We start from the raw sequence: 24,288 nt of genomic DNA on the forward strand, positions 1-24,288 counted from the left end.
ATAATGGAATACTACTGAGCTCTAAAAAGAATGCACAGCAAATACATGTACCTATATGGGTGAATCTTGAAAGTTCACAGAAAAATGTGAAAGGTCTAAGATCTACTGTACTTGCAAGATAAACTGTTAGCCTGCCACAGATCTATGGATGCCAGCAGAAGGCAAAGAGATTCCTAGATCAGAGATAACTGTGAGCAAAATAAGCCTTTTCAGCTTTAACTTTGAATGTTGAGAATTTTGTTTCACCAATGAGAAAAAAGTAACTAAGACAATGACATATATGAATGACAAATCTCTCTCACCTCCATCATTAAGGGATCCTGAATTACTAAAGGAATTATTCTTTCTCTAAAGCAGGGGTAGCAAAGTATAGGTCATGAACCAAATCTGGCCCATCATCTGTTTTTATAAATGGTTTTATCAGAACCCAGGTATACCTATTCACTTACAAATTCACCTATAGCTTCTTTCCCACTACCACAGCAAAGATACGTAGTTATGAAAGAGTAACATATTTACCATCTCTTCCACAGAAAAAGTTGGTCAACTTTGTTCTACAATCAACATATTCATGGCTGAAGTTCTCTATACATGGCTTGCTTGGTATGTAAGTATCCTTTATCCTGGGGCCAAAGCCCCCTGGTCATCTGTTGGGATGTACAAGGAACGGAGGGCGTCCCAATTGTCCATCTCATCTACACTTAATCTTTATCACTGACCGTGGACCTCACCCCATACTCTTAAAAATATTTGTTGAACTTGAGTTTATAATTTTTCTAGAATTTCATTTGGTTAAAATTGGAGTATCAGTGCCTACAGTGGACCCTTGACTTACAAACAATTCCATTTGTGAGGGCTGGTTGTAACTCAAGTTGGTCAATTGGAGGCTCAGGCTCCTCTACACAGCCTTCAAAGTCTTTCTCCTGTATACAGGCAGATCTCAGGATCCTTAGAGAGACACTGGCCCAGGATTTCTCAATTAACCCCACACAGGAAAGGATATTGTAATGTTCCTTCCAGAACTCTTTAAGGGTTAAATCTGTATCTCAGACCCTCTGGAATCATGGGGGGCCAGCATTTGGGTTGTAACTCAAGACTTCAGTTGTAAGTTAAAACTAAAATTCTGGTCACAACCCAGGTTATTTGTATATCAAGCCCGTTGTAACTCGAGGGTCCACTTACTTGACTCCAGCTTCCTCATTTTTGTATGTTTGGCTGCATTACTTTGGTCTTAGTTATCCATTGCTTCTATTTCATCTGTTGGCTCATTTCCAGGAATTCCTCAACTTATCGAGCCCAGCACAGTATTTCCAGAAATAACATTCTTCTCACATGTTTCATCATTCAATCTTTAATCACCCTTCAGTATTCACAGAGCAGTTTCCAGGAGCCTTCTCCCCTTGGATACCAAACTCCATTTATGCTCAAGCTCCTGGTATAAAATGGTGCAGGTCTGTGTATAACTTAACACATACTCCCTATATTTTAAATGATCTCTACATTTCTTATAATACCTAATACAATGTAAAGTTTATGTAATTAGCTTTATACTGTACTGTTTAGGTAATTATGACATGAAAAAGTTTGCACACGTTCAGCACATCTTTTTTCTTAACGTTTTCAACCCACAGTTGACTGAATTCAAATAGGGAACCTGCTGATACCAAGCACCAATTATAATTCTGCATGAGAAAAGAAAAAGTCTTTCACTCATGATCTTATTGTCGATTCCTAAAGAATATAAAACATGAGGCTATCAGATCACATTTATATATAGGCAGAAACAAACAACAAAAAGAACCCCCCAAACTTGTGTCTCATGTATCCTGGGTAGCACCAGAACAGATAGGTTGCTCTAGTCAGGTAATAAAGGCCAGGCCAAAATAAGCACTATGAGTTTCATAACCAATTTTTTTTTTTTTTTTGGTACTGGAGATCAAACTTGGGTCCTTGCATTTGCAAGGCAGGCAGCAGAACCACTGAGCTAAATCCTCAGCCCATTGTAACCAATTTTTAAAAGATAATTTCTCAATGACTCAAAGTGAGGCCAAAAGTTGCCTTTAAGTAGCAAAATAAGGATCTTTCTTTTACATAATAATTCTGAGTCTTTGTGATGGGAGAGGATGGATGGTTGATGAGAAAAGTTTTATTTATCATGAGCTTTATCAAAAGCTCTCTGGGAAATGTTTCACCACATTACAATGACTGTTTAAAGTGCAAAATGCTTCTATCTCTTGTTTGACAATTTTTCACAAAGCTCAATAACAGAGAAGAGGAGGAAAATCTTTTACCAGGTACCAAGCCTCTAAAACAAAATATTTTTGCCAAGGAACCCTCAGTCTGAGAAATTTATTTGTCTTATTTTCAAAGACTCTGACAATGTAGGGATGTATATCTGAAATGCTGTATTTTTGCCATTAGTCCTAACACCATCAAACATGCTATCATAATAGGGCTCAGGGAAAAAATCAGAGTTTAAAATAATTATCTTAGTTTATTTATTACACCATAATTTGCAAGCAAGAACTAAGGAAAGAAATTACTTGTTCAGGTAGGCTATCAATTACAACCAACTCTGATCTCCAGTTTTAAAATTAAGCTATTTTAAAGCACTAAAGTTCATTTTAAAAATTGCTCACAGTATTAGTAAGAGTAATTTTAATTAAAAACACACTCCAGCAGATGGTCACATTCATTTTTAAAAGGAAGAACACTAAAGGGATTTCAGCTTAGACGTACACTTACAAGACCCAAGTAGACCTTTATAGCATGCAAAGGTCAGCTTCTCTAACATATGTGTTAGTATCAGTGGCAGAACTAAAACTATGTTGAAAGAATCCGCTGATCTGTTAAAACATTCCAATTTTTATTAAAATGTGTTTTCTAATTAAATAAATGTTTTCTTCATAAGCTAACTCCTGTCTATACATCTCATCTCATTTGTACACACAGACACACCAAACACACCCACATGCCCACAAGCACCTTCCCCATGAATTATAAACTCTTGAATAAAATAGAAAACTTTAAAATATATTAAGAGAAAAGAAAGCTAAATTGTGTTAATTAGGTGAATAAAGCCCCTGGAATGTAACTTTAGCTATAAAAACAACAAAAACAAATACATACATACATATATGTGTGTGTGTGTGTGTATCAACCCACTGTTGTTCATGAGGAGGAATTGGAAACTTATATATTGATATTGGGAAGGTAAATTTGGCATATCTTCCAAAGGCTTAACCTAGAAACTTTATATCTAGAAATTCACTTGGGGAAATAAAGAGAAATGTGTACAGTAGGGATATACCAGGCTGTTTACTACAATATTATTAATGAGCCAAAAATTTAAAAAAACAACCTATCCAGATAGTATTGTTGTTGATGATGATGATGATGTGGTAATAGTCCAACATATTGAGTTAGACTGACATGGACAGTATCTTTATTAACATAGAGAAATTTTAAATAAAACAAAATATAGCCAAATGTAAAGTACACAGCTAAACATAAGAGAGGTAGAAATGGAGGGGAACAGACAGGGGAAAGGGTAAAAAGAGATTGGTGAGGAGTAGACAGGTTGTCTCCCTAATGACAAGGATGTACCTGAAAGCCACAGCAATAAAATATGGTTAGTGAGCTAATGTCATGGTAGCCTGAATGGGACTTAGGTGGAGACTCAAACATCTACAGGCCGGAGTTTAAACTGCCACGTGGGGATGAAACTGTTTCCACCTCTTCTGAGCCTCTCGCATTCCCTTGCACAAGGCAAGGAGTTGGAACTGAGACACTGACATAAACCCGAGATCCTCAGAAGGTTAAACAGTCTAATACAAATTATTTAAAACCTCAACCCACCAGCTCAGAGAAGCAATAGAAAGCTTAAAGTTCCTTGATGCTTAGGACAGAAAATAAATGCCCCTTAAATAAAAATCTCCAGTCTGTTTGCAAAAGTAGTAGGAGATCCTAAATTGAGTAACCACAAAATTAATCCAGAACTCTTAAAAGATCTGGAATAAACAAGAGGGAAACATATTCTGGGGTTTTGCTCAACTCAGGATAAAAAGTTCCTACAAAAAAACCTCCAAAACTAGAAAAAGATGACCTAAAAATCTGAATATACAAAAACAAATCCAATTTAGCCTCAAAAGAACTTGGTAGGAGAACAATCTAAATAAAGCTAAGTATCTCTGAAATAATGGGTGAGCTAAAAGACTAGAAATCACACCAAAAAGACTGATTATCATAAAAATGATTTTTAAAGAACCAAAAAAGAACTCTAAAAAACTGAAAAAAATACTGTAGGATTTAAACTGAAAAATATGTAAACCAAAGTGTTTAAAAGGGAATCCTTGTACACTGTTGGTGGGAACATATGATTATACAGCCATTATGGAAAACAGTATGGTGGTTCCTCAGAAAACAAAAAATAGAATTAGTGTACAATACAGCAATCTCCCTACTTGCCATATATCCAAAACAATTGAAATTAATAGGTCAAAAAGACTTTTGTACTGCTGTGTTCATTACAGCACTATTCATAATAATCAAGATATATAATCAAATTATGCATCCATCTATGGGTGAATGAATAAAGAAAATTAAATGTATACAACAGAATACTACTCAGCCTTTAAAAATATGGGAGTCCTGTCATTTGTGACAATAGTGATGAGCCTAGAGGAGAAGATGTGAAGTGAATAAGCAAGTCATAGAAAGACATGAGTTCACTTATATGTACAGTATAAAAATGTGGAATTCATTTTAAATACAGTAGAAGGTGAAATCATGACAACCAGAGGCAGGAAGAGGATTAGGGAGATGTTAGCTAAAGGACCCAAAATTTCATTTAGGCAGAAGGAATCAGTTCAAGAGATCTATTGTATATCATGGTGCTGTAGCTTTTTATTTTGTTTTCTTTTAATTTGTACACATTTGCAAAACTCTCATGTGCTCAGAGGCAGGGCTTCTGAAAGGTGATTATATCAGGAAGCTATAGCTGACCTACTGTTAGATGGGTCCTAGTTGAAGCCAAGTCACTGAAGGTAAGACCTGGAAGGGTGGCTCTCCCTTCCTGCCTCCTCCTTTTGCTCTCTCTGCTTCCTGGATGTCATGATGTAAGCAGCTGTCCTCTGCCAGACCCTTCCACCATGCTGTTTTGATATTTGAGCCTGCTGACCACGGACTGAAACTTCTGAAACTGTAAGCCAAAATAAACCTCTCATACTTTAAATTGTGGTTATTGGGTATTTTGTTCCAGTGTCAAGAAAGTGACTGAAGATGATGGGGACTACAGTTCATAACAAAATATTATGCAAGTATATTTAAAAATTGCTAAGAGAAGTTTCAAATGATCTCACTACAAAAATATGTGCAGTAATAATAGACACGTTAAATATCTTGATTCAGCCATTCCATAATTATACATATACCAAAACATGTTTTACACTGTAAATATATATTTATCAATTAATTTTTTACAAAAATTTAAATTTTAAAAGTTGCATTTAGAGGCAAAAATTATGGATATCTAAAGCTTCCTTTGACATAATCATAAAATATAAAATGGATGATGGCTGAATAAAGGGTTGGGTAAAGGACAGATGAAGAAAATAATGTGATAAATATGTGTAAGAATATACGTGATGTGATAAAGAAAATAGAACAAAATATTAAGAATAAATTCTAAGTGGAAGGCAGAACATCACTATACAAATCTTTCAAATTTTCTGTATGTTTAAAATTTTTTCATGATAAATTGTTAGGGGAAAATATTACATGAAATCAGTTTCACAGCATAACAACAGAAATGCTTTGCCACATTGTGCTTAAATTTTGCCACTTTTTAAAATGACTTTTTCCTCCCATAACATTCCTTTCCTTTCCCATTTTTCTGTTTTGTTTGTTCCAATGTAAGCTCAAGTCTTCAGAGTCTGGATTCCTTTTGCAGCAGGAGTAGCCCTAAGAATGGATTTATTCAGTATCTCCATATTTGAATTAATTCAACTCCAAACATTCTTTGCATTAATGTCAAGGTGTTTGGAACTGTGTGATGGAATTGGTCTCAACAGCATCCATTTGTGCTCACCCTCTTGGATCCCCAACCTGCCTATAGTGCTTAACCTCTTCTCTCACACTCCACCAAGCACTTTTAAATAGTATTTTACATATATTAACTAATTTAATCCTTCAAACTACAGTATGATGCAGTTACTATCTCTATCCCTGTTTTATAGATGATTAAATGAGGGCCTAGAGCAATAAAGTAGTTTGCTTATGACCTCACAGCTAATAAATAAATGTTAGAAGCTCAGATTTGAACCTTCAGAATCACATCTTAGGTTCCTTTTTCCTAATCATATTCTACAGTTACAAAAAGTGAATTGAAAGGTAGATTTCAGAGGTTATCTGAATTACAGCATGAAAAGTTTCAGAGTTGGAAAATATGAAATACAGTAACAGACGAGAAGGGAGGATGAGAAGTTTCAATATACTATCATTAATAAAATTCTAGATGAAAAAAATAGAGCAAATGGGGGAAAGGCATTTATTTTTTGGTACCGGGGATCGAACTCGGAACCTTGCGCTTGCGAGGCAGGTGGCAGAACCACTGAGCTAAATCTCCAACCTGGGAAAGGCAATATTTAAATCATAAATGGAAGAGAATTTTCTAAAACTGAAGAAAGACACGTAAATGAAGATGCAAGACATTCATTCACTCTTTAGCTAAGTAAATTTGAAAACCAGAGGAAAAAACCCTACAACAAGCTGCAGTATTTGTCAATAATTTTTCTCTGGGAAGTAAACCCACGGATTTAAAAAAAATTATTCTTCTTTCATTTTCTTCATCATTAACAATAAACATATAATACAGAAATCAAACTTGAAAATAGTAAAATTGATATAAATACCCATAAAATGTCATTTACCATTTTAAGCAATATCTAGTAATCAAAAAAAGGGAATTAAGAGAAAAAATTAAGAATTAAGAGAAAAAACTTAGAATTAAATAAATGCAAATATGTTTGAAAGAAATAGAATCATATAATTGTAAGCCTCCTAAATAAAAATCAATACCCCATATTCCTAAAGATGGAAAATCAGGAAGAATGGATTTTTCCCCCAAAATAAATGAAAAATGGTAGATGAATTATGACACTTTTCCGCTTCCTTCAAGTCTACAAAAATACCTGTTTTTTATGAAAATCCTTCAGGGCCGTTTCATAGCCTTCCTCCAGCCTACTGAAGGCTATTCCTACATCTGTAGTCCACCATATTTGTGAGCTTGTCAGAGCAACCTGAGCTGGGAAATCAAAAATCCACAGTTCCCTGGGTTTTTCCTCATAGGCTGCTATGGCTTCTGTGATAGACTGGCGCACTGTTTCTTGCATAGTCCATTCAAGCCGCAGAAGCCAAGTTTCCACCTTTGGAAGCAAATTGAAATGTTACAGCACAGAGTTAACTGTGGAAGAAGGACCATTCCATCTTCTCACTGGCTCGAAGGCCATGCAAAAAGGCAAGCCTCATCTGAGTTCAAGTTAAACCCAAATAGAATGAGGGATCATTCATAGGGGAAGCCTAACATCTGATGAAGCATTTTTCCTGTATGAGCCTGTCTTTTCTGAGAAATACTGCCCAGTGTATTTTACCTATCAGCTGGCTGGTAACTTTCTGTAGCCTAAACAGCACGTATTCTCCATTATTTGCTCCTCAGCTCTGAAGACAAAGGCATTCTGGACCGAGAGAGAACCCAAACAACACAGCTAGCTATAGAGGTATGGGGAATATTCTAGGGGAGTGGTGGTGAACCTATGGCGTGCTTTGTTTTCCTTTTAAGACAAAAGATGTCAATGTATGAGTTATTTTCTCTAACTAAAACCTCAATATTCAGGTTTAATTGCAGTGTTGGCACTTTGTGATAAATAAGTGGGTTTTGGGTTGCGGTTTGGGCACTTGTCTCTAAAAAGATTCACCATCGCTGTTCTAGAGCTTTGGGAATTGTAGAAAATTTATTTTAAAAATATATCTTCTGATAATTTTTCAATCTCCTGAAAATTCTCCTCTAAAACCTTCACAGTTCTTAGTTTTTTTTTTTTTGTTTTTGGTACCGGGGATCGAACTTGGGTCCTTGTGCTTTCGAGGCAGGCGGCAACACCACTGAGCTAAATCCCCAGCCCAACACAGTTATTAGTCTTAAACCAGTGTTTTCAGCAACTATCTTAATTATATTCCCTACTGGTTCTAATCTTCACACTTGTCAGAAATTAGACAGCAAGAGAGTATAAGAGATAGGACAACTGCTGACTTGTGAAAATTAATCTTTTTTTAAACTTTCATTTCAAGTTTATTTGCTCACACAAATGTATCTTCAACAGTTTCCCACTTTTTCAAATGTGCTGTGTTATAGCCGCCATCTTTTTTTCATTTGATGATATCACATAACTGAAAGGATACCTGGGTAATTTGTAAATCACTGAGCACAGCAATAAAAAATGACTACACTAAATAAATTAAAAGGGCCACATGAGATGCTAAAGATGAGACAATTGATTTCTTTCCTCTCACCTGTGAAGATGGCAGCAACATTCCTAGAACTTCTTGAAAGTAGGGAAGGAGTGACATGTAGTTAATGAGCTTGAAAGTACTGCCCTGGCTATGGCCCAGCATTTTGCATTAGGAGTCCTCTCTTCTGGCTGGATAGATGGGCTTTGTTACCATGTATGAGTTCAGGTTCCCTGGTCTTATCAGTGGGGTCCTGTATCTCTGCTTTAATCACACAACTCTTAAGGCCACCAGGCAGCAAATATTGTACTCTCAATAAACTGGCCATTATTTGGGCATCTCCCATGTACTCAGGGATCCCTGTCCTCAATACAGTCATATTTCCTCAACAACTAATATATTTGGGAAGATCAAACACATTTGTAAGTCAACACCTCAGCTTGTGTTCAGATGACTGTACCCACAATGGCAACTTAGTATGATTTGGGAGCTAAACTCAGATGAGGTGCTTGCTAGATATTTCCCTTGTTGATACCTTATAACCTCTGCCAACTCTCTATAAGAACAATTACTATCTCCCAGTATTAATAATTATGTGTACATTTTCTCAATGAGCTGAAAAGCTTCCCAAGGACAAGGGCCATGTCTTATTCATTTCTGGGTCCCTAAAAGCCTAATGGCATCTAATGCATAGTGGGTATTCCATAAACACTCAAGAAATAAAATATAAATAGACTAAATTGGGGGTGGACCAATTATGAAAGTGTGGAAAAAGTTTAAAAAGACAAGATAAAAAGCACCATTGTATAAAACAAAGGCAATTGGGAGAGCGAATGCAATATATGCTCAGAAAAGTCTCTAGCATAAGTTGTTTACGTAGAATATATTAGAACACTACAAATTTTCATTATCAAGGGTTCCTGCTGATGACAATCACATCCATCAATTGGACTATCCCCCTCTGGGCACCATGCCAGCACACGAGCTGTCTTCTAGGAAGGCAGCAGACAGCACCATCCTTTTGTCAAGATAGTTTATGGTGACTTTTTCTAATCATTATAATAATATCCTCAAAGCCCAAGAGATCAAAAAAATATATTTTAATCATAGCACTCTGCCATCTGCTTCCCCCTCATTTGGGAGGATTTTTCCTGGTACAATATTAAAATGCAAGAGAGGAGTAAAGCAAACCCTTGTAAAATAAGATCACCATCACGTTTCTTCAAACAACACTTTACGGAAGTTCTTACCCCAACCTATTTGGTTCTCTGGTGTAGGCTGCTCCCTCAATTATTCTGTGGGTTAACCCAAACTACACAAGCATCATCAGAAAAAAGATGCAACTTGCCTAAATCATCTGGATACACCAAAAGCTCTGTCACAAATTGTAATGAGCCGTTCTTATAGATACTGTTAAAAATATTCCTGAGGTATTTGGTTGTGACAGTTGAGAATATCTGAAGTACACAAATGACAGTATGTGATATCAGCTTAGTAGTCAATGAACTTACTCAGGAGCAGTCATTTGCAACATTCACACTGAATACTGAACCGCAAAGCATCTTTAAGTTTAAAGTTTACTCCAAGTTGCTGCTTCAATGAAACCCTTCCTCTATTCTTTGAAGTGGGTGAAAACACTATATTTTGTAGAGGGCCCAATTTCTGGGTTGTATTTGCTATTACTTCTGGGTCCACTCATTCCATCTGTGACAATACCTCTGCCTAATTCAACTCCTAGCACCTCTGACATTCTGCTGATAATGAAGCCAAATGAGCAAAAACCAAGAAGCATGGGAGTATAGCCCTCTGCCACAACAGAAATGTGGAAACAGGAATCTCCCAGCACAAAACCAACCACACCCTTGTTTGACACGACTTGCTTTTTTCTTGTTCAATTGTACCTTTTGAAATTATGCTGAGGACACTCCTCTGCCATAGAAAACCTCATAATCAAAACTCTTTTGTTTTTGCAGTGCTGGGTATTGGCCTCAGAACCTTGTACATACACCAACATCATGCATGTTAGATAAGCATCCTACCACTATGCCACCTCCCCAAGTCCCCTAATAACCCCATCTTACATGGCCTATGCATTCACACTCAGCATGGAATGCAACATGCTCCATCTCCTTGCTGTACATTCCAACTGCTCTGTGTGCAGAAACATCCTGATCATCTTCAAATTGCAGATCTGAGATGCTGTCGAAGAGTTTGGCAAGGTGATGTGTTACCTAAGACAAGAATAATAGAAAAGACTGTTTTGTGTTGTAAATGTAGGCTGGTACTCTTGAGAGGATGCCCTATAAAGTCGTAAAACTTTACACAGTACTGGAGTTGTCTTAGAATGTTTTTCCTCAAAGTAAAGAACACCTCTAAAAATCTGTAGGTAGATTTACAGCCAAGGAGGGAAGATGAGCAGACTTTATCTTCAGGCAAGTGATTATCTTCCTTGAGGCAGATGGAGTAAAGGCCAGAGATGGGCCCAGAAGAAGTATCGGGGTTGTGAATAGTATTCTTCCTTTAAACGTGATGCAAGCATAAGCTGGTTTGGAAAATAGTTTCATGGTTTCTCAGAAAGTTAAACACAGGATTATCAGTGAGCCAGCAATCCCACTCCCCATCTTTCCCTAGAAGAATTGAAAACTGGTTTCTATATACCCATGTGGACAGGAGCATTATTCACAATAGCCAAAATGCCCATAAACAGAGTGGCATACACAGACAATGAAATATTGTTCAGTCAGAAAAAGGGAAACCTCAAGCTAAATGAAAGCAGCCAGCCATAAATGACCATATAGTGTATAATTCCATTTATAAGAAATACCAAGAGTACGTAAAGTCCTAGATACAGCTGACTGGCAGTTTGAAGGAGCAAGGGAGAAGGGGATAGGCAGAGTGACTACCTAGTGAGTACAGTGTTTTATTTTGGGGTGATGAGAATATTTTGAAACTAAGTAAGAGGTAGTAGTTGCACAACATTGGAAATGTACAAAATGGCACAGAATGGTATGACTTCAAAATGGTTAAATTTATGCAACATGCATTTTATCTAGAAAAAGCTGCTGCCAACCACAAGGTGGTTTGCAGCTATATAATATTTCCCTGTATACAATTTCCATGTATGTAAGGAGTTTTTCTTTGAAATGCAGCTTTGCCAGACTTGGAAACTATGTAACAGTAACTTCCAGAAACAAAAGCAACTTTCCTAAATTATCTGCATGGCTATACCAACATCAACATTGGGGAGGAACTCTTTAAGGGTTAATCTTTGAAGCTCTTAGCCTTTACATTTTTGCTGCTTTTGCTTTTAGTATCAAAGAAAAATCGCATCAATAAGTCTTCCAAGTTTAAAACAGATGAGTTTTTGAGACTTGTGCTTATTTTAAACCTACACAGAGTGGCAGTCGACTGATCACGGCTTGGGTTATCATATTCTCCTCCATTCCTGGACCTTACCCAAAGGACATTTATACACAGAAAGTCTCTGTAATAATCGAACAATTCACTCTCACAGCTGAAGCGGCCATGCAGTGCACAGATGCTGAATGGCTTCTACTGGGTAATAGGCCTAGAAAATACCCAGTTGAAAAGCTACAGGACAAATGAGACCTCAACCACCAGACACGCTCACACATTATAGCTTTGGTGAGAAAATCACTTCAAAACAACTTCTGGTCCTGTAGTCACTCAGTCAGTGGCCAGGAAGTACAAACTTCATAGCTTGCAGTTTGCCCATTACTTCTATCTAGCATGACTGAAGTTGGTATTTTAATATTCTGTCAAAGTTTCTGTGAGAATTGGATGTTTTCAAAGTATGGCAGACAGAATTGCCATCAGATCTACTCCATGTCTAATGATCTCTTTGCATTTCACAGAAAATTAAAATTCCTTCTTTCTAGTTAGCTATTTGGAAAGAAATTTTACCACTAAAAATGTAAATCTAAAAATGAACACTTGATAGGGTCTTAAGGGAGCCAAAAATTCACATTTTAAGGAGGTTTCTAAATGGTTAGCAATGAAAACTGAAATAATATTCACTCTGTATATGTAAATTAGGTGTATCTATCCACTAACAATGCTGGCAGAGCTGGCAAGGTCCAGTGGTAAGAGATCATAAAAATAAACACACAAGGGCCGGGAAATTAGCTCAGTGGTTTTGCTGCCTGCTGCACAAGTGCAAGGACCTGAGTTGGATCCGTGGTACCAAAAAAGAATAAAAATTTAAAAATAAACACAAGCCGAAGTCACAAGCAGCCATGTTAATAGTGGGGAAACTTATGCAAAGACCTTTAAAAATTTGTTGCCAAAACATTAAAATCTCTCACTGTTGATTACAAACGTGTAAGGAAATAGAAAAAAAATAAACCCTATAAACTAATATTTAGTATACTCCGATTTAACACATTAAACATGCTGAAACTTGAGTGTTTTATTTGTAGAAAACTTTTCAGAACTAATTTGAACAGTGCTTGCTTCCTCTTTCCAGTTTAAGATGTAGAATAAGCATCTATCCCAGGCTGTGGCAACTGCCTTACTCCTTTCAAAATCGGATTAAGCACCAGCGTTCTATCATTTGAGTTTCTTTAAAGTGAAGTTTTGAAAGATTTTTTGTTTCCTCTGGGACACTGTCAATCTTTTTGTCACAACCACTGGTCTTTTTTTTTTTTGGTACCAGGGATTGAACTTGGGTCCTTGTGCTTGCAGAGCAGGCGGCAGAACCACTGAGCTAAATCCCCGGCCCCTACTTATTTATGGTCTTATTTATGTCAGGAAGCTTGTTCTAAGTTCCTGACCTGGCTGTGTCTCGACTCTCCAACAGTTTAGGGCCACTCCTCCCAGCCAGCTCTTTCTTCTGTAACTCCATCTGCCTTTGACTCCAATTTTACTTCCTGCACTATCAATTTTTGTCTTTGCTACACTTTCAACTTTGTTACTAATTACGTCTCTGTATCACTTGTTGTTGTAAAATATCACTCAAGTTCATCCTAGAGACAAGGAGGTCACACACTACAAGCTTGGTTACCTGTGTGCAAACACAATGACAGATGTCCAGTGGCTTATCACTGACTGAAACTGAAAGATGGGACATAACTGATCACTGATCATGATGTGCATCTGCTATTTATGCAGAGATTATTGAGGATTGAAGAGCTGGCAATGAAGTTTGTGCTTTATGCAATCACTCACCACTAATATACTATGGTATCTGAAATGTAAATCATGTGGTCAGGGCACTGCTGTTTTTAACCAATCCTCGCTCACTGGAATTCATACATAGCAGAACTGTGCACTGGAAGAACCTCTTACTGAGTATAAGAACTTACATTTATCTACGTGTAAATAAATCTTGAAATATTTACATATCTATGTAACTTTACAATTTAAAACACAAATCAATGCAGGGATTAACTGATCTCTTCCCATGATCTATGGCTGCTGTTTTCCTAGAAAATAAAGATGAAATTATTGTAGTTTCTAGTTACATTCTCAAACTGTTTTTTCCTATATAATCTAATTTCATATTTTCTCAGTCTTCCTAAAGATGTTGCTTCTCATTAACTGAGTCAAAATACACACAAAGCCTGGTGCCACTCGAGCTGTGGGCACCTCAGGATTCATTCATACATGCTCATAACTCATTTATCCATAACATGTGAGGATATAAGCAATGAGCAAAATATAGACAGTCCTGTGTTTTGTGGCTATTATCTTCTAGAAAAAGATGAACTATGAGTCCATTATTTTTATATGTATAAAAATTTAAGCTAATCTGTAAGAATAGTACACTGTTGTTCTGTTTTATTTTAAAATAATACTCAGTATTTTTTTTTTTTTTTGGTACTGGGGAACTGGGGATGGAACTCAGGTCCTTGCACTTGTGAGGCAGGCAGCAGAACCACTGAGCTAAATCCCCAGCCCAATACTCAGTATTTTTGATGTTACAGGGAAACAGGCATGCAACATTATTGAGAGTAAATCTGCAAAATTTAAAAGCTAGTTGAATCAGTTATGGAACACTATTATAGTGAAAACTTTTATAGCTATTCAATATCACATGGTAGAAAAATACTCTTTGATGAAGTATATGTTAGGACATACACAGACACATTAAAAACTATAATCACTAAAAAACAGCATTTAGGAGTAGTTTATTCACATCTTCTTTCCATGTATTTTTACATTTTTCAAATCTCAAACAACTTACTTATTTCCACTATCCAGATCTGCTTTTACTAAAAATAAAGTATATACAATAGTTTGTAATTTGATTTTTCATGTAGTAAGATAGCTTAGACATATCCACAATCAGTGCATATGGGCTGATCCTATGTTTGTTCCTTAAAATCTCTGGCATGCATATTTTGTATAATTTTATATAAATGTGTTCATAAAACAAAAGCTGATTGTTTTTCAAATAAACTTTTGGAAAATGAAATTCATATACATAAAAGTACAAAAAAGTTTTGTTCAACTTGATGATTATGTGAACACAACTCATAACTACCATCATTAAGAAGTAAAACATTAGCACCCAGAAGACTTTTCATGGTCCACTCCAGTTATCCTTCATTTAAACATGGACATTATTTTTCAAAAATATAGACATTATCTTTAGAGAATTCACACAACATGTGTTCTTTTGTGTCTGCCTTGTAATGTTCAACATTACTGAGATTTATTCACGTTACTAGGTATAACACTAGTTTGTTTTTCTTTGCTATGTGGTATTCATTGTGTGACTATATTTACCGCTATTGTTAAAGGACATTTAAATTGCTTCTAGTTTGAGCTACTGTGAATAGTGCAATTGTGAAAATTCTTGTATCCATTCCTGCTGAGGATACACTGAGGAGTTGAACTGCTGGTAATAATGTATGGTTATATTCATATTTAGAAGATACTATTGAACAGTTTTCCTGCGTGGCTGTTCTACTTTACAGCCAACAGATAAATAGGAACATTCTCATTGCTCCACAGCATTACTGTTATTTAGTATCGTGAGCTTTAAAATTTTAGTCTTTTGTGGGCTAGATCTTCTATCCAACTGTATGAATAAGTGCATGTGTTTTTTGAATCCCAAATCAAGTCAAGGATCGAGAGCATACCTATACAAATTTAAAAGGGAGGGGGAAATGAATACCAGGCAGAGTATTCCAGTCTAGTAATGAGCCAGAAATGTCCAAGTATGACATTTTTACCGGTCTTGACATACTGTTGCCCAAACACTTCCATAACTAAAATCAAGGTAGAGTATCTTTAGGAAGGAAGAAGGAAAAGAGTGGAGGGGAGAATAGCTCCATATATTAGTACTTGATATTTTTGTTTTTAAATTTCAAGTAAAATCTTTTAAATAAGTAGCACTTAAAAGTCCTTGAAATTGATGAATATATATCCATGTATTTAAAATATATGCATGAATACATAACTAACATGCATCACTAGCTTCTACAATATAATAAATTATTCTCAAGATTTAGTGGTTTACAACAGTAACAATTTTACAGCTTCACAGTTCTGTGTGTTGGCTTTTTGGGTTGCCTTAGCAAGCCCCACCTGGACCTTTTCACACATCTGTGGTCTACTGGTGATCCATGGCTTCTCTCATTTGTGTGAGGGGTGCTGAGCTGGTAGCTTGGGCAGGGTCATGTGCTTATTACCCAACAGTCTAGTAACTCATTCATGCTGAGGTGGTCATGGGTTTCTAAAAAGCAGCAAGAGGGCAAGGCCCAGTGAATAAGAGCTTGAGAAACTTTTGCTAATGACATATTGACCAAAACAAGCACATGGCAACCCAAATGCAGAAACAGACTAGCCCTTGATAAAAATTATAGAATCACATTGAAGGGGCATGGCTGCAGGGTGAGGAAGAAATGTGGCCATTCTCATTATATGTTAAGTTATTATTGGTTCTGTATATAATTTATTTTACCTCATTAAATAATCAAAAAGTCAGTACCTACTGTTTTCTCATTTTGGATATAAGGAAATCGAGGTTCTGAGATGCAAAGCAGTAACATAGTAATCAAGAGAGCCAATAAATATATAAACATATGTCTATATGAGTCAACATTTCTATTCTATACCATCTGCTTTCTGAGGAATGTGTCTTCTAGTTACATGCAGTTAACACTTCAGTGTTCATTATGTGAGTGTGTGTGTGTGTAGACTGAGATTCCCATCTGGTGTCATCTTTCTTCTGTTTAAAGCACTTCCTTTAACTTTTCTTGTAGTGCCAGTTTGCTGGTTATAAAGTCTCTCAGCCTTTGAATGTCTGAAAGCATCTTTACTTTGCTATGCTATTTTTCACTGGATAAAGAATTTCAGGTTGGCAGCTTTTGAAGTGTTGGTCCACTGCCTACCCACTTGCATAGCTTCTAATGTGAAGTCTGTTGTTATCCTTACACGTTTCTTTGTACATGTTGTGGTTGTATGGATGATGTTTAGATTCATTTATCACTGGGTTTAACCAATTTAAACAATTTAGTGCAGTTTTCTTTACTGTTTCTTATTGGGTGTATTGTTTTGAATCTATGAATTTTTTTTTTTGGGGGGGGGTTTGGTACCAGGGATCGAACTCCGGTCCTTGCGCTTGCACAGCAGGTGGCAAAACCACTGAGCTAAATCCCCGGCCCTGAATTTATGAATTTATACTTTCTATCAATTTGTAAAACTTTTGGTTTTTACACCTTTTCTGTAACTACCTTCCTGAACCCCCTGCACATTAGGAAGTCCAATTATACATATGGAAATTTCTTATACAGTGCTACTTCAGTTCACAAACTTGATTTTTTTCCACCATTCTGGTCACAGAGTTGGATGAGAATCAAATCAAATTCAACAATTAGGTTCAACGTTGACCTTACAGAGAAATTTGATTCGGTCCTTGTCCAGTTCAGTTTGTGACCAGAATCATGAAGAGCATTGAGATTGTTAACTGAGGTACTACTGTATTTTCCATATCTCTGCTGGATTTTCTAAACATATGAAATACAGTTGTAATAATTTGAATGTCGTTGTCTACAAGTCTAACATCTGTGTCAGCTCTGGATCAGTTTTGATTTGCTGATTTGTCTCCATTTTTATGAGTTGAATATTTCTACTTCTTCTCAAGCCCAGTAATCTCTAAAGAGATGCTAGACACTGTGCACTTTAGCCTGCTTGATGCTGAAAATATTCTCATTCCTATACTATTTAAATTTTGTTCTAAAATGCAGTTAAGTTACTTGGAAACAGCTTAATTCTTTTGAGTTTGGCTATTAAAATTTTTTTTTTCCCTATTAAAACTTGTTTGGCTGAAAAAAATTTGGAAAGATTGGAACGGTATCTAATCTAGAGCAAATTATTCCCCATAACAAAGCAAGACCTTCACAGTGCTCTATCCATAAAAAGAACTTCCAGTCAAGCCCTATTCCTAGCCTAATGTAAAAATATTTAAACTGTTACCTCTAATTCTCTCACACAGATATAATGGATCAGATGGATCTTTCTCCTAGATGACTCTTTCGCCAGGTGTGGGTATTTTCCTCACATAATCAGCACTCTGATCACTCTGTAAGTCTGAGGGCAGCCCTTTCCTCTTTGGTATTCAATTCTGCAAACTCCAGGTCACACCAACTGCTCTTTGCATGTTCTGGCCTGAAAACTCTCTGAGGGCAGCAAACAAGAGCTCCCCTTTTTTGTTTCTAGACCATGAGAAATCACTGCCCTCCACTGCATGATATCCACTATCTAGAAAGCCACTGTTTCATATATCTTGTTCAAGTTTTTCTTTCAGCCAGGAAAGTAAATCTAGTTTCTGTTTCTCCACCTCCCCAACCAGAAGCAGGAGTCTTTCTTGGTGTAGTTTTAATCTTTATGTCTCTGATGACTTATGAAGATGAGCAACATTTAATTTGTTTACTAGCTGTGTGTGTGAACTGCCTGTATAAGTACTTTGCCTATTTTTATTCTAGATTGTCTTTGTTTCTTCATATGAGCTTTTTAAACACTCAATATAGGAGTCTTTTGAAAAACATATCTTTGTGATTTGCAGTTAGTCTCTTAAACAGTATCTGCTCATAAGTCAAAAATTTAAAAATGTTAACACAATTAAATCCAAATATTTCCTTTAGAGTTAATACTTCTGCATTCAATTTGAGGAATTTTTTGTTTATATCATGATCATGAAGCTATCCTTCCCCACATATTCTTTATCACTTCACCATTTTGCCTTTCACAATTAGATATACATCCACTTAGAATTGATTATTTTTTAGAACTGAATGCAACATATGGTATATGGTAGATTCCTTTTTCTTCTACCCCAGAAAATTGATATCTAATGATTTCTTAAAACCATTTCTCACTGTTTTATTCTCTGGATAGTATCTTCTTAGAGGGACCTGAGTTTAGTATTTTATTTTTCTCCTTTCAGGTTTTATGAAATGGAGCAAAGCTCTGGCCAGCTTGTGAGACCCAACCACATCCATGAGTCATCGAATGTGTCAAGAGGAAGCACAGCACTAAACGTCAGGCAAACCTCTCTGTTCTTCCCTTCTGGACACTAGTTTGCTGGGAGAAACGCCTACTGAATTTAAGCTAGAACTGAACAATCTTTATTATGCAACATCAAATCAAGGCTGAAGTACCTAGAAGCCCTTCCTGGAAGGATCTTATATTAACATTTAATTTTTAGATCTTATAAACATTAAGGTGACATTTTACTTTAATCCCACATTATAATAACCCTAATATTGCTGTGTAATTTATAAATTAGCACTGAAAGAATTCCAGTAACAGAAATACAGAAGAATTCTAAGCAGTGGTAACACATTCACAAAATGAAAAGATTATATATTACTATGCAATTTGTGATGAACTATATATTAATCATTGAGAAGATAATACAGAATAATCTCCATTGAATATATAATTTATGACATACTTAAAGACTAGATTTTTAATTTTCTTATCACATACTTAAATGCCTAAACCTGTAGGTGTCAGGCTCTCTCTTTATGAAGACAGCCACTTGAAATATAATGTGTGTGTGAGGTATGCCAAGCACAGTTGCTCTCACCTGGCAGCATCTGTGACAAACTACACATCTGGGAGCAGCTTCTGTTCCTTGCTAATCTAATGAACAAAAAATACAGCCAGTGGCCCGATAGTCAAACCGTGATCATCTACTGCATCTGTTTTTGCTGTCTCTCTCCCATTCCTTTCTCAGCCCCAACTTAAACTTGAGGACAACCCTTTCCTCCCCTTTAGGTATCTAATATCCCTCCAGTTTTCTACTTCCTCTAGGAATGTGAAGTTTCTTTGTGTGGGTTTCATTTTAAGACAGACACTTAAAAGGTGCTTTTGCTAAAGGCAATGACTCTTCACATGGGCTTTCAGATGCCCAATGGGTAACTAAAAGCTAAGTAAAGCTTAGAATATCTGCCTTGAAGTTGTATCTGCTTCCTGTATCACCTTAAACTGTGGATTAGATCCCTGCTCAGCTCTGCACACAGGCATATTAATTGCTTAAGAAGTATGTCTAAAAACTAGTAATTAATAATACACAAGGTTTATTAGCCCTAAGCTTACTTAATCTAACTTATACCCCTTCAAAGACTGAGGATACCAAGGTGCTTAAGGTATTCTCAAGATTTTTGGGGACATCCAACTTTTACAATGTCCTATTCCAGATTCCCTGGAGTGGCATCTAGAATCTCTAGTCATTGCCCTAAAACCGCAGTCACCTTAGATTCCAGCAGAGCCTGTCCAGGCAGACCACCTCATGGTGAGATCATCCTGCAAGGAGGAGCAATCACCTCATGAGAACCAGATAAGACTTCTTTGAAGTCACCTTGAGGGATCAGAACTGATATTATGATCAACTAAACCCTTGCCCGCCCCAACAACCCAGGAGAAGCTGGACCCTCTCCTTTGTTAGTGGGCTGGTCTGATTTTCTCCGTCAGACCTGTGCCCCATTCAGCTCTTCTTCTCAAGCTGAAGTCTCCTCACCATTTTCTCTTTCTTCTCAATCAAAAGTTTTGCCTAAGTTATACTTCTTGGTCTCATTTTCAATGTCTACTATCACTGGGTCAGAGAACCCCATGTATGGTATCAATATGAATTAAAATTAATTTTTCCAAGCCCTCAACTAACCATCAGTAATAGAGCCCTTTTCCTCTGTGTTAAGAAGAATATTCTCTTGACACTGAAGTTTGTGGCACACTGTAAATGGATACAGAACTCTGTTACCCCGATTCCTGGAGTTCAGTATGGAGACACTTTTCCTCTATCATGAAAATGAACCAAATGGAATCTGCCCTATAAAAACGTACTATGCTTGTGGAAATGTGCATTTTAGTTATTTGCCTCTTTGAAGATCCAGCAGTGCTTTATATCATCTAACATTAAGCCCACTTCTCACAAGCACCTTTCTGAATGCCAGTGTTTACGCTCTCTTAGAAGTATCAGTTGAGTGCTATCTGTCTCAGTGCTGTAATTTAGGGGATTTCTTCAAAGACAGCTTGGCAGATTTCCTTTTATGTAGATTGGTGCTCATGCCCTTAAAGGGCATTTCTTGATGTAAAAACTAATTCTTGAGTATATGTATTTTTGATCATGTCCTCTTAGAGAATCTCAATTTCTACCACTGAAACTTTATAGCATCCACATTAAAACAAGTAAAAAAAAAAAAGAATTTAATTTTAATATATTTAACCTAATACATCCAAAATATTGTCATCTTAAGGTGATTATTAATGAAATATTTTACATTCTTTTCTTTGTAATAAGTCTTTGAAACCAGTGTATATTTTATATGTATAACATATCTCAAGCTGCATTTTTCATCAGAAATTCTTGATATGTATTGAGATGTATTTCATGGAATATACAGGGGTACATGACTACTGTACCATGACTATGAATTTTGCACGTATATCTTTAAGTTTTATTTGCACAGCACCAACCAGAGTTTTACCTCTAAAGTTAGGCTCACAGTCCTTTAGATAATAAATGCCCTTGGGAGGTCAGCCTGAATTCAGGATTGGAGGAGGGATTTAAAACTTGACCTTAACCTAACTTACCCACAGACAATAATCACTGAAGGCTTTCTAGACACAGCAAATGGCATCATTCTAACAGTCCAACCCCAATGTCTTCAATTGGAAACTTCTGCTCATAGAATGGAGGTTACAGAGGCTAAAGAGGTATCAGACCTCCCCGGCTGCTCAGACTTATCAAATTCCATAATTAACTTCAGAACTCTCTCTGGGACCAACACTCTTAAATTGAGTGTGGGTGAGTAGAGGAGGGGGCTGAAGAATTCAAGTCATTCACAAGATGCCAGGATGCATTTATCTGGCCACAAACATTGCCTTTTATGGGGCAATTGCATTGTTAGTCCACAGGCTGGAGCTGCCTTGTTATCTCAGTCACACTACAGGAAGCACATTCAGGAATGTCAGCACAAAAGGCAGTGATGGAAAGGCTCTGTGTGGTGGTCTGAAACTGATTCTGATATTGCAAAGATGCTAAGAGAGTGTAGCAAGGCTGCACTGTTCTGCATAACTGCCAAAAGCATTCCCTTTTCCACGGTCAGTGACCAAGAACTCAGAATGCACAGTGACCCTGCCAAACCACTTCTAGGGATGGATGCTGGCTGTGGCTGTACATGACATAAACTGCCCTTTGCTCCTTCTCAATCCCCTGCTCCAAGTCCTTCTTGGATGGTTATTTGTACCACAAAGGCTGCAATACTTTGCAGTTCTATGTACCACTTTTTTAAATAATAGACTATAGATGGTTAGTGTGACAGTATCTTATGTGAATTTGAATTGTTCAAAGTCTAAGTAGCATAGCAAAAAGATATCAGCGAAATCACATTTCGCGCACAGTTTGAAAGAGTGTGAATCTCCACAAAATGTCAAACTGTATTAGAAATCTAATCACCTCAAAACTGGCAGATTAGAAGAACTATAAACCAGGTGTGTCTGGTTAGCTAGTAAGCAGAAATACTTGCCTCCTCCCAGGCAGGGCATAAACAGCCTGTTGCCTGCATTTATCAGCACAGCAGGGAGTGATTTTGGAGATCAGCATGCTGTTCAGTTCATAATTTCATAATTTCAGTTCAGTTTCATAATTTCATGTTCAGTTTCATAATTTAAAATCTTTTCAACATCTTCCACACTGGTCATTCATTAAGGAGTGTTAGTACTAGCTCTGAGGAAGGTACCGTGAAATTCCAGGACTTAGAGTATAATTACAGTGCTACGATGGGGCAGTTGGGGGGGATTACTGTAACAAGACACACTGATAATAGAGAAGACAATGCTATGTAAAAAATGAAGACATGCTATAAAAATAAAAAGCATCATATAAAAGGCACATCATTAGCTGGGTTGGTTGGTGCACATCTGTAATGACAGCACTCTGGGAGGAAGAGGCAGGAAGATCATAAATTCAAGCCCAGCCTGGATAAATTACTGACTCAGTGATACTCTTGTCTCCACATAAAAAATATAGCTCAGTGTGAAGGCCCTGGTTCAATCCACAGGACCACATACATATGTACATACTGTGTATATATACGATACATGATTGAAGTCTGAAAAAAGTTGCCAGCAGGGACGCATACACTGCGAGCCCACGTGTTATCTGGCAAAAGCATGAATATTTTTTGATGATCTGAAAGGAAGGTGACAAGAATATGTGGAGTGATCTGTTTCTTCAGCAGCTGCCTGGAGCTTCAGTTGAGGACAGTGAGGCATCAGGTGTGCCCACAACCTGAGGATAGGGGACATGTGTCTGGTCAGGTGGTCCCTCCAGGGTTTGGTGAGATATATCCCAACTCCCTGTCCTCACCCACCTTCTGGGACAAGTGTGGCAGGGACATGGGAAGGGAAAGAGGTGTCCTCAGAACTATGAGTTATCATTCAAGAGCAGAGGCAATGGCCTGTCCCTCGCTCCTTGCAGGGAAGAGGAATCAGTGGTTCCCCAATCTCCATTCCAAGGTCAAGTGAGAGGAGCTGAGAATCACTCAGACACTATAGGAGCCTACAAGAAGAAAGACATCCATGTGTGCCAAGTTTGGACATCTGCTCAGGGAAGGAAGGAAAGAGATGTAATGAGATGCTGGTCACACTGGCAAGGGAAACAACTAGGAGAGCTGGGTTATAGGTGGCTCTGGCACCTATACCCCTGGGTAGTATATGTGCTCCCAGAGGACTTTGAGAGGATCCTCACTGTGCTGTGTGAAGACTGAGGGTCACTGCTGGCCAAGCAGCAGGCTCAATCATTAACAACAGGCAATGAGGGGATGGGGTAAATCATGTGCTCAGCACTCATTGGTCTCTGGGTTTGTTGCTCAGCCTGTCCTTCAAAAAGCAACATTGGACAGATCACATCTCTCCCTCTGATAAATACGGAGGAGGGCAGCAAACTCCAACTCCAACTCCAAATGCTTAAGTGAAAGCCTGGCCAGCAAATGCAAATGAGCAGGAATTTCCAACTAGACCCTGCTCAGCTGGTTTTGGTTTATTCATTCACTTTTTTAATGAGAAAAGAGGACCAGGAAATTATGATGATACTGGCCCTAGATGTTATAAACTGTAAAGAGATCACAGTGTAAAGAGATTCAGTAGGGCACCTTTGGGATTCATAATTGCATGGAACTAACAGTGCTCAAAAAGCCAGTGATACAAGTGTTTATTTTATTTAAAGAACTAGGACAGAAGGAAGAGAATGCTATCCTAGTTACAGACTTATGCACCTCTATTCTAATTTACACAGTGAAAATCCATTTTAGC

At 37.2% G+C, this 24,288-nt stretch overlaps 1 protein-coding gene across 9 annotated transcripts in view; it reads right to left on the reverse strand.

Annotated features, from left to right (window-relative positions):
* Dnah11 (dynein axonemal heavy chain 11) overlaps positions 1-24,288 on the reverse strand; it is a 327,476-nt gene that overhangs the window by 216,117 nt on the left and 87,071 nt on the right. For 8 of the 9 annotated variants that reach the window (XM_087206426.1, XM_087206425.1, XM_087206428.1 and 5 more), the window contains 2 exons: positions 10,584-10,733; positions 7,191-7,424 (listed from right to left, as the gene is read on the reverse strand). In XM_087206426.1, coding sequence (XP_087062552.1) covers positions 7,191-7,424; positions 10,584-10,733 — 384 coding nt within the window. The remainder of the gene's footprint in view (positions 1-7,190; positions 7,425-10,583; positions 10,734-24,288) is intronic. The other variant, XM_087206427.1, reaches the window with a different exon arrangement.

This window comes from Heterocephalus glaber, unplaced genomic scaffold (genome assembly GCF_053883595.1).
Source record: "Heterocephalus glaber isolate CG9 unplaced genomic scaffold, H.glaber_assembly_v1.0 deba00000676, whole genome shotgun sequence".
Lineage (NCBI taxonomy): Eukaryota > Metazoa > Chordata > Mammalia > Rodentia > Bathyergidae > Heterocephalus > Heterocephalus glaber.